The sequence below is a fragment of the Neoarius graeffei genome, chromosome 21 (genome assembly GCF_027579695.1).
Source record: "Neoarius graeffei isolate fNeoGra1 chromosome 21, fNeoGra1.pri, whole genome shotgun sequence".
NCBI classification, from domain to species: domain Eukaryota; kingdom Metazoa; phylum Chordata; class Actinopteri; order Siluriformes; family Ariidae; genus Neoarius; species Neoarius graeffei.
In genome coordinates this window covers 60,754,530-60,766,697 of record NC_083589.1, presented here as the reverse complement: position 1 = coordinate 60,766,697, position 12,168 = coordinate 60,754,530, and the positions used below count along the sequence as shown (strand labels likewise).

At 41.4% G+C, this 12,168-nt stretch overlaps 1 protein-coding gene across 1 annotated transcript in view; it reads right to left on the bottom strand.

Moving 5' to 3' along the window:
• Window positions 1-12,168, bottom strand: part of exoc4 (exocyst complex component 4) — a 316,334-nt gene that overhangs the window by 10,186 nt on the left and 293,980 nt on the right. The window contains exon 17 of the mRNA XM_060903439.1: window positions 11,601-11,760. Coding sequence (XP_060759422.1) covers window positions 11,601-11,760 — 160 coding nt within the window. The remainder of the gene's footprint in view (window positions 1-11,600; window positions 11,761-12,168) is intronic.

Here is a 12,168-nt window from a genome sequence, read left to right as displayed (position 1 = left end):
TAATACCGAAAAAAGAGCAGTTTCTGTAAGTTTGTATTTGTTGTAAATATTGTATTTTCCTGCCCTGATATTCAAATGTCCTTGACAATTTGGGAAATACAGTGAAGCAGCACTGCTTGCACACTGAAAACTAAATTTTCAATAAAATAGTGTTGCCAGGCAAAACAAACATGGATTGGTAACACCCCAGAGGGGCCCAAGCCAACATTTCTGATTTTCCAAAACATGGGATTAGTGCTAATCCAACACACCGTTAATTTCCCATAGGCTACATGCTCATGCTAACACGCTGTGTGCAGCCTCAGCGGGGAATCCCCTCCCCCACCCATCTGAGAATTTCGATTGTACGGGACCTCGCAGTCAGCGCTCCTCACCGGACGTTTCCTCTAGGGCCGAGTCCACATCTCCTCAGTGACGGGCAATAACTACTACGTCTCCTCTCTCCCATGGGCAATAACTGCTGGTTAACCCTCTGGGGTCTGAGGGTATTTTCTGGCACTCTAATGATTTTGGTATGCTCTGATTTTGTTGTCAATTGCAACAAATCTAAGCAGTATTTTCAAAGTCAGATTACTTTTTTGTATTCAGCACAAGTTCAGCTACAATAACATCTATCTTTGTATTCTGTATGTCATGATTGTACTTTAAAAAAATAACATAAATGAAGATGTTGTAAAAAGCAGTTTTAGAACTGTGTTGGAATGTGTGAAAAAAACATGACCTTTCCCGCTGTGACGAACTGTTTTGGTCACTTGAGGTGATTCTGTTCAGTCTTATGAATGTATCAAGCACAAAAACGTAAACCTGCTCCATTGATTTGGACAATTAACTGGCCATCAAAAAAATTATGTCCTATTGTTTTGGGATAAGGGGTTGGCAATGGGACGGGTATTCAATGATAAGAGTAAAAAATTTCCATTCCATTCAATGAGAAGAGTGAAAACCCCTCCCATTGCCAACTCTTAATCCCATCAGGTCAAATCACAACATGTAAGGTCATGTTTTTTTCACACATTCCAACACAGTTCTAAAACTGCTTTTTACAACACCTTCATTTATCTGGTATTTGACTCTTTTCAGTCTGTCTTGAAATTAACTCTTGTACTATTTTACTCAGTTCAGAGCCACAATCAACTCTGTTACACAATTACTATAATTTTACTGCCAATCCAACTCCAAATTTTACACTCTAAACTCAAAATCGAGCAAAATGAACTACTTTTAAGGAAACTACTTTTAACTCTGGAAAAATTGCTCAGTCATTTTTCCTGTGTATGCACTACAGCACACGCATATCAACCAATGCAGTTAGGTCCATAAATATTTGGACAGAGGCAACATTTTCTAATTTTGGTTCTGTACATTACCACAATGGATTGTGAACAAAACAATTCAGATGCAGTTGAAGTTCAGACTTTCAGCTTTAATTCAGTGGGTTGAACAAAATGATTGCATAAAAATGTGAGGAACTAAAGCATTTTTTAAACACAATCCCTTCATTTCAGGGGCTCAAAAGTAATTGAACAAATTAAATAATTGTAAATAAAATGTTCATTTCTAATACTTGGTTGAAAACCCTTTGTTGGCAATGACTGCCTGAAGTCTTGAACTCATGGACATCACCAGACGCTGTGTTTCCTCCTTTTTAATGCTCTGCCAGGCCTTTACTGCAGCGGTTTTCAGTTGCTGTTTGTTTGTGGGCCTTTCTGTCTGAAGTTTAGTCTTTAACAAGTGAAATGCTGCTCAATTGGGTTGAGATCAGGTGACTGACTTGGCCATTCAAGAATATTCCACTTCTTTGCTTTAATAAACTCCTGGGTTGCTTTGGCTTTATGTTTTGGGTCATTGTCCATCTGTATTATGAAACGCCGACCAATCAGTTTGGCTGGATTTGAGCACACAGTATGTCTCTGAATACCTCAGAATTCATCCGGCTGCTTCTGTCCTGTGTCACATCATCAATAAACACTAGTGACCCAGTGCCACTGGCAGCCATGCATGCCCAAGCCATCACACTGCCTCCGCCGTGTTTTACAGATGATGTGGTATGCTTTGGATCAATGAGCTGTACCACGCCTTCGCCATACTTTTTTCTTTCCATCATTCTGGTAGAGGTTGATCTTGGTTTCATCTGTCCAAAGAATGTTCTTCCAGAACTGTGCTGGCTTTTTTAGATGTTTTTTAGCAAAGTCCAATCTAGCCTTTTTATTCTTGAGGCTTATGAGTGGCTTGCACCGTGCAGTGAACCCTCTGTATTTACTTTCATGCAGTCTTCTCTTTATGGTAGATTTGGATATTGATACGCCTACCTCCTGGAGAGTGTTGTTCACTTGGTTGGCTGTTGTGAAGGGGGTTTTTCTTCACCATGGAAATTATTCTGCGATCATCCACTACTGTTGTCTTCTGTGGGCGTCCAGGTCTTTTTGCATTGATGAGTTCACCAGAGCTTTCTTTCTTTCTCAGGATGTACCAAACTGTAGATTTTGCTGCTCCTAATATTGTAGCAATTTCTCGGATGGGTTTTTTCTGTTTTTGCAGCTTAAGGATGGCTTGTTTCACCTGCATGGAGAGCTCCTTTGACCACATGTTTTCTTCACAGCAAAATCTTCCAAATGCAAGCACCACACCTCAAATCAACTCCAGGCCTTTTATCTGCTTAATTGAGAATGACATAACGAAGGAATTGCCCACACCTGCCCATGAAATAGCCTTTGAGTCAATTGTCCCATTACTTTTGGTCCCTTTAAAAACAGGGTGGCACATGTTAAGGAGCTGAAACTCCTAAACCCTTCATCCAATTTTAATGTGGATACCCTCAAATGAAAGCTGAAAGTCTGGACTTTATGTCCATGTCCATTATATAACTATAACTTGAATATGTTTCAGTAAACAGGTAGAAAAAAAAATTGCATCAGTGTCCAAATATATATATGGACCTAACTGTATGTTAATCAGAAATTAAAGAAATATTTATACTTACTCAAGTTGATGTTCAGCTAGATCAAATCGAAGTTTAAAAAAAAAAAAAAACACCGCTCCTCATCAGTGTTGCAGTTCTCAAGATTAAATTGAATCACTGTCCTGAATCATGAATTGATTTGCTGTCCTAAAATTGAATCGTGGTCCTGAATCATCTGAAGCACATAAAATCCGCGAGCCATCTCGCAACAAGTTTTACCTACAAACAGCTTAAACTATTAAACTAAACGGATTTTATCCTGTTTACGGTGGGCGTTCCCACCGCGAAAGAGAAACCAATTGAAACTGAAAGAGTGAAAGTGATGATCATGCCGTTACCATGGGAACAGTCTTTTATGAACCTGCAAAGCCCCGTCTACACGATCATACATTTGTCCAAAACATTATCATACAAATGTATGATGTTGTTCAAGTTTGTATGATCATGTGGATTTCTGTCCACACGATCATACATTTTGTATGTCACATGACAGGCAGTGTAGATCACATGACCCGAATTAACAATCTGATTGGTGGATGACCCAAAATGTTGTAAGATGTTGTGAACATTTGTTGGAAAGTAGAAACACGATTCTAAAAATCTGAACATCATCATACAACATCATACAAGTATGACGTTGTTCAAGTTTGTTGGGAAAACCGTCCAAACGATTATACATTTGTCCATGAACATCATCATACATTTGTATGACGATGTCCATGGACAAATGTATGATCGTGTAGACGGGGCTTAAGTGGGCGCTCAGCACTCCGACTCCGGTGTGACTGAGGACAGTGACAAGTTTTATGTTTCATCTAATTTAGGTAATTTAAAAAATATAATATTATTTGGCAGTGGGCACATAGGAAAGTGCAAAGTATAAAGTTTGTCAATATGTTTGTCATGCTTATATGATAAAAACTCACAAAGGTATTTATCTAAATACATGAGCTACTCATTCTAAACCTGCTGAGCTTCGCCGGAGAAGCTCTCGACCCCAGAGGGTTAATCATGAAGATACGGAGTAATTAAGCCCTAACAAGCAGTTTCCACACAAATCGCGTCTTCTCCCTCAATTATTCACCAATTTTGATTCTTTCTGGCGTGAAGGTACGGGAACCTAGGGTGCACATAACTTCTACTCAGATTTGTTTAATTACAATTATTAATGAAGTTATGACCTAATTAAGCCTTAACGAGCAGTTCAACAAAAATCACTTTTTGTCAGTCAGTTCCTTGCCGTTTTGGATTCTTTCTGGTAAATAGGTTGGTATTCCTAGGGTGGATATATAAAAATATATATATATCTTGCAACATTTATTGCGCAAGGTGGCCCACTTTAGAACGTTCCTTCTGGACTAGATGGGGCTGGAGTAGGCTACGCCGTCATTGACGGTCTCATTTTCCTCTAACAGCACACCCTGAGTGTTTTATTCCTTACACAGTGCAGTCTGGTAGCTTTTTTGGTTTCCATAGTTGCCAATCTGAGCTCATTGCACGCATCCTCAGCTAACCCAGCATGATGATCGCGTTTTCTCACACTCCTCAGATCCCCAGACATCCACGTGTTCAGCCTCAAGCTGGAGCTGCTCATTCTCCGGAAAGAAGCCCACAAAGCAACCTGATAAAGCCTGCATCCCCCAGGCAGCAAACACAGTGCAACTCTCTCTCTCTCTCTCTCTCTCTCTCTCTCTCTCTCTCTCCCCACTGCAGGGGCAAGTCTGCAGGGGAATAAAAAAAAAAGTGCTGCTACCAACAGAATGGTAATGTAATGTGGTGTGGTGAGAGTGGAGAGCTGATAATGCGGCATGAAGGCTTCAGACAGAATACCTCGTCTGAGGAAGGGCTCTCCAGTTCTTCATTGATCCACACATGAGAAGAGCAGAGGAGAGACGCTGCTCTCTATGCTCCCCAGATCATGCTACTCTGGCCTTCCAGTCAGCCTTCGGTCAGGAGTCCAGAATGAGCTACAATAGTGCGAGAAGTGTGTGCGCGCAATTATAAATACACCACAGGGCTTCTGAGAGCTGGAAAAATGAGTTGGCACAGTTCATTCCATCGATTCTTTCCCTCTCGTTTGCTTTTTTGCTGTCTGTCTATCTTTGATCTAACCATCTTAGCTCTTGTCCTCCTGCAGTTCTGAAAATTAGATGCAGCAGAGCAGAGAAAAAAATGGGAAGCGCACACACACACACCCCACAAGGTCAAGATAATCAGATATTCCCATCCTTCTGGGGACCTTGTATGCATCAAGATATAAAACATGCACAGAGCCAGCCTCTCACCTGATCCAGGTGATGGTGAACTGATATTACAGAAGCACCAACAGAACTACAGAATGGTGTGTGTGTGTGTGCAAATGTGTACATGTTTTTATAACTTGATTAGCACAAGGTCCCCACAAAGACAGGAATATCTGACTGTTTTGGCCTTGTGGGGCCATTTGGCTGTTTTTATTTAAAAAAAAAACCTACTTAAAAATAATAAATAAATACATAAAATCGTTCCTTTTGGCCACTCATGTTAAGGTTAGGTTTAGGCGTAGCATAGCAATGATATCGATAGACGGTCCTCACAAAGTATACTAATGCAAATATATACATCTAAAGGTGTGTGTGTGTGCACAATCATTTCCACTTTGCTTCTTGTTCTCTCCACACCCTATCCAAGGTCATTTGAAGGTTATGACAAATCAGATCCTTATCACCACAGTAACAACCTGTATCCCTCGCACAGCAGTCAGAGCCGTACACACTCAGCTGTTTGTGCGTGAGTACACACTCGCATCCTCTCACGGACTCCCTGAATGAATCATCTGCAGTCTCTCATACACAGTGGTTCGTTGTTGTTTTTTCTTTTTTCCCCACCGATAGATGTCACTGTTTCCCAAGCGTTCACACGGTGTCAGAGCTGCTGGGCGTCACTGCTCCGGCTGCTCCACACTCCTCTTTCTGTGTGCAAGCTCCAATCGATGGTTATTACCGTGTCCTTGGCCCAGCTGCCCAAAGCAGGCGTTCAGATGGGAGCCAGGCCAACAATTCTTTTCTTCCTGAGGGGTGTCTCTGTTTCTCTCTCTGCCTCCTGCCATCCACGGATCTGCTGTTTACAACCGTCCGACTGCACAAACTCTCACATTCACACATCCGAGTGAAAAATGGCGAGCGACCCAGAAAGAAAAAACGTCTGACGCAATGCGAGTCTTGAGAGCAGACTGTGAAAAACAGAACCTCTTTCAGTCCTGTCCTTATGCCTACTGGTGTCCAATTCCTAAACCCTTGTTTACATAGAGAAGAAAATGTTCTGATATCAGGTGACACTATGTGACATAAACCGAGTGCACAGTGTCGCTGTAACGAGCAAATTACAGCGATCTGGACGTATCTCACGATTAACGATGGAGATCAAGGCAAAGTAGGCTGCAAACTCTGCTCAATATCAAAACTCCACCCACTTTGCAGCTCTGAGCCTAACTCCACCCACTGCGTAATTTTGAAAAATGTTAAATGTTTTTCAAACGTTAGGGGCTGGAGGGCAGGGGTAGTAGCTGAGACGGGGGTGGATTGGGGAAATAGCGTAAACTCCTGTGAATGATGAGTCTCGATCAGCATATATTTGTAAATGAGCAGTTTCACAGACTCCCACTCAAGGGCGGGGTCTGGGGAGGTCACCGCCCACCACCCATCTCTGATTAGGAGGGTGTTAACATTCTTTTCTTTTTTAAATAAAAATTTCACGACCTAGACAATTCCCAACCGGTTGACTCTACGTCAGCATCGGCCTTTCAAGGGTCAGGATGATTTTAACCAGTAGATGGCGTTTCGAGCCATTTTCAACTCCTAAAATACTAATTGTGTCAATATTACCACCAGCACTGATGCATTTCATCACAGTTCAGTCACATCATTTAGATTACAGCTCAAAAAACACATGTAAGCATGCAGCACCTCTTTACCTGCATGAACACACACCATGGCTGATCGTTCAACTATTTAAACAGTGAGAAACAAAAAACAGTCAATAATTGATTAATATCAAGTACATCATTCTTCAGTATCGTCTACACACACACACACACACACAAACAAAACCCCCGTATCTGTATTCAGTCTGGAATAAAGCAGCGATCTGTGCAGCACTTACATTACTAAAGTAGAACAGATGAACATGGATTAATAAAGGCAGATCAGGTGTACAGATATTGTGCGGCTTTTAAATATTTTTAATTATGTACCAGAACAACATCTGCAATCTGCATTTGCAAATATTACGGCGGTAATAGCTACAAAGTAATGAATGATTTAACTCTTGCTTTTGCGCCACTAAATGAAATGAGCCTGAGGTGCAAACACTGAACAAAAACACTTATAAATTAATACGTACAAATACATCGCTGAACGCAGGGAACCGAAATGTGATGTGTGTGGTGAAACAAAACAGATGTTCGCTGCGTGTAAACATTGGAGCATATAATTTAGAGCAACATCTGCACCTAACACACGTAAGCCTGTGGATGGACACACACACGGAGACTGCGAGAGAGCGCTATCGCAACACAACACTGTTCCACCTCTAATGCTTTACTATTACAAATACGGTAAAGCACTTCATCACATGCTGTTCTAGGAAAATAATCAGCAACGAGGAGACATAATGAGTTACAGCTACCTTCCAAAAGTTGATTATTTAAGAAGAAGAAACCTTTATTTGTCACATGCACACTACTCAAGCACAGTAAGATTCATCCTCTGCATTTAACCCATCTGAAACAGTGAACACACACAGAGCAGTGGGCAGCCACACTACAGCGCCCGGGGAGCAGTTAAGGGTTAATTACCATCCATTAAATAATATTGGCTGCTTTTTTTTCGTGGTCTATCAGATATATTCCATTCAGCTAGCATGATACTGAACGAGTTGAAGACGGGTATATACAGGGACGTCACTAGGTTTGAGAGACAGGGGTAGCTTAGCACCCAGAGGAGAAAAGGTATTGTGCGCGCGCAGCGCGTGCCGAACATTTTTCAGAGCACCTACTAAGGCTGTCAATCAATTCATTATTTCAAGAGCATCACACCTTGGGGACACACTTCCCACCATTTCTATTCTATTTTAAAATTGCTTTCATCATTTAATTGCTTGCTGAAGCAACTTCACCAGACTCCCTTTCTTAAAAAATCTTCATATATCCATCTAGCCAAAGGATAGACAGACAGATAATCTTTTCCCATGCCAAAACTAATGCTAGTAGGCTACAACCCACACAGCTTAGTAAGTTTGTTCACCATGCTAACATGCCAGATTTACAGTTGAAATAGAAAAGCTACAATATCGTCTTTCCTCACTACCCATTGCTCAATATAGCCTAGGTAAAGTTAAGCAAATGCGAACCACTGACATCAAATTACAATCTCACCGTGTGTGTCTGCAAATGAAAGCATAGAATTCTGACTCTCTGCAAACCCAACTCAATGGAAGCCCGCACCGCGCCTGCTGCAGAATGCCCGCGTAGTTTTTTAAGTCCTACTAGCCTACCACTCGACGTGACGCTTGACACAGAGCCAATGAGGAGGAATCATAACGATATTAATAATATTGCATTAAACAATAAATAAGCAAGCAGAAACTGTTGTTTGGATTAACTTGCGTTCTTGATGGCTCATGTTCAGTGCTTTACTGCCTTTGTTTTTTTTTTTTGGGAAAAAAAATATATATAAATAATTTAAAAAAGGGCAAAAAATATAGGGTGGCTTTGCCATAAGATAGGGTGGCTGGAGCTACCCTAAAATGGGTCTGGCGACGTCTATGGGTATATATAATATATCTGATAGACCACGAAAAAAAGCCAGCCAATATTATTATTATTACTACTACGTACACATTCCTTTCGGGTGTTCAACGCGTCTTTCTCTTTAAAAATTCTCTCAAATCTTCCGTATTTAATGAAGCAAACCTGGCAGCCATGTTTGTTTACAAATTGTCCCAGTCGCTCGCTAGCACTGAAGTTTTACCTCTCCGACGTGTGACGTTATGTCGTCTTGACAACCATGCAATATCGTAAACCATATTCAACGCTCATTCTCCATTGGGTAGAGTGATGTAATACACATAGGATAAGCGATATGCTGACAATATTGCATGCTATCAAACCAAATGAATTAAACCTGCTAGAAGGGAATAGAACACATGTTTTTATTCCATCGAAAAAGTGTCCTGTATGAATAATTTCCAAAAGACCAGGTTCACCCTCCTCGATGAACTCTGAGGACGAGCGTGTCGGCTTCGCTGTATTTGTGTTTACCGAGTGTCCAACTTCTATGTATTTTTTTTTTCAAATAATATTGCAATAAAGGCTTATTACTCAGATATTTTGATAAGACGGAATCAAAAGAGTCAAAATAGTAATATTTCAGCAAAATTGTTTATTCCTGGACAGGATCTGTACGAAATACCAAAGAATGAATTCCAAGATAACGTCGTGACTTACATCCACGTTGGACTGTATTTGCATTTTAAAGACTGTAGTTATACACAAGACTGCCTAATGAACTTCAAAAATGCTAAGTTTTTTAAATGCGATGAAAATTTTGCAAATGGATGGGCAAGGGAAATCATTTGCAAAGTTTTCGGTGAGAAACGATTGCTGATCGCGAAGGTAAATGTGGTGTTACATGACAATGGTGTTCTAACTTGATGTGCAAAATATGTTCCAAAGAAAGTCTTTGTAAATGGAAATAAAAATTGTTTTCCATGCCGTCGGCTGTCCATCGCTAGCAATGATCCTTCATTAGGATGCGCAGAAACACAGATGGGCCACGAGGCCCACACCAGAGTGACAGAATCGCCCGCAGCGGCGGCATGAACGGCCCGGCCAAGCCGCCACGGAATGTCTGGTCTCATGAGCCCTTGCATACTATTCTCCTCTCCTAATGAAGCGTCTTGCATGGTAACGTAAGACAAATGATGTCATGCCCCCATTGTGTTGTCTCTCTGGACCTCCAGACCTGATGCCAAGTGGTGCACAAAAGTGCCACAGATCTGATGGGTATGGAAATTGCCCCGCAGTAACAACTGACTTGCCGAGTGATGCCATCCGTTGGCCATTTGAGTGACTCTTCAGCATGCCATCAGGTGGTGTGCCATTGAACCTGTTAGGTTCATCTACCACAATGCACCAAAAAGCGCCCTGCTGCCAGCGCCTTATTGGTGATGTACTAGTTAACCCACAGCTGGAACCCAGGCAGGTGCTACCACTCTGGTTCAGAGCGGACCTGGGAGCAATGGGGATTAAGGGGTAACTCCACTTTCCCCAATACTCAAGTCCTCCTGGACCTGAGACTCACCACCGGTTGCAGTTTAAAATCACACCCAGAACGTCAGAAAAAAATATGAACACCATGGGTTGTCTGAGAGGAAATATGAACGATTTTGGCAGCACGTTGTGATTGTAACTTTCTCCGAGACTTGCCATACACTCACGTCGCTTCCCTCCTTTGGGTGACAGAAGCTCATGCAAAATGCCACAGTTCACTGACTGTCACGGATAAAAAAAAAAAAGGGGGGGGAATAACAATTTAAAAAAAAAGGCATATTGGGTTCTACCACCTGCTGTTACATATGTTCCTTATGCCAGAATAAAACTTCTTTAAATCGGGTGATGTCACTCCAAAAAACACCTGCAACCCGACTCCATCTGTTGCAAAGCTCAATTCATTTCTAAGATCCTTAAAGAACCGCCCGTCCAAACCTGCTGCATTATCAATATTCCATGAACACTCTGATCCGACATTCCTCAATCACTCAGACCTGATCTTCCTTTTTTATTGACTGAACTTACAAAAACACTTCCGATGGCTGCTGCTTTTTATCCAAAGAATCACAGCAGTTGTATGCGACGTCATGATGTTTCTCGCCTTTTTTTTTTTAAATACAAAATCACGCCGTTTCTGATCATATCTTCCAGCTGGAACTGAAGGTAAGCAATAAAAGCTTTTTTATTCCTATTTGATCACCTGCAAACGACACAAAAATTCACTCTATCGTCACGTAAAACGCTTCAACGCTCTATTACTCGCGACTCTGAGTTTGTCCTTGATAACGGTTATCAAGAAGGGTGAAACGGGTCTATAACACCACATCCTGGAAGTGTTTTATTCCTCTTATAAATCACAGCAAATCACCAATACTAGCATTTTTCTTATTTATAAAACAAAACCAGGTCATACTTTTCATCTATTTATCGTTTTATATATAATGTAATGTGTTGGAAGTTACTTCCTGTTATCGCTTATGTTATAGCAGCTGTAAACTGGTGACGTACTGTTTTTTTTAAAATGTCTTAATATCAATAAAACGTCACGTTACCAAGAAACCGCGACGCATTAAAACCCTCCTTACAGTGAAAACCCAATCTGATAATTACATGCGTTTCGCTGGATGTAACCTGTGTAAGTCGTTACTATAGAAACAATACCGCATGAGAATGAGTGTATTAATATCAACCTGTGACTTGCAGCTGCTGTTAGAGAAAACTAACCAACACCTTCTGACCAATTAGAATTGAGTATTGAACAGCGCAGTGATATTTTTAATGACGATGATTTTTTTAGTATAAATGTGAGAGGAAGTGAATGACGTGTGTTACCTAGCAAAGTCCAGATCGGCCTCGCGTGACATGGTGATGTTGGTGAGGTTCTGCTGGAGCACAAATATGTTCCTGCACATCTTCTTAATTCCAGACTCGCTGATGCGCTTGAAGTACTGAGCCCCGTTGATCAGGATGCAGGAGATCAGGTGGCCCAGACCTGTACAGGACACCCAGAGAGGGACAGTCATGACACACTCACTTATGGTTGTGAGGTTTGGTTGATCATCTGTCATGAAGCTGGGTTTTCTTGGATTTAAGGGTAAAAGCAGAGGAGCCAAGAGTTACAGAGAGGGCTTTGTAGCCAGCTATGGCTTAAAATGAACATCTAATACCCCTTTTCAACCAAATCAGTTCCAGGGCTGGTTCGGGGCCAGTGCTGGTTCACAACTCGTTCAACTTGCGAGCCAGCTGAGAACCAGTTTGTTTTTCCATAGCTCACGGTGCTAAGGGAAGCCATGTCATTACGTCGCTGTATACGTCAGTTACGTCACTACGTTTGCATAAACTTTGGCGCGAATATCGAAGCAAAAACAACACGGAAGAAGCAGCAGCAGCAACAACAACA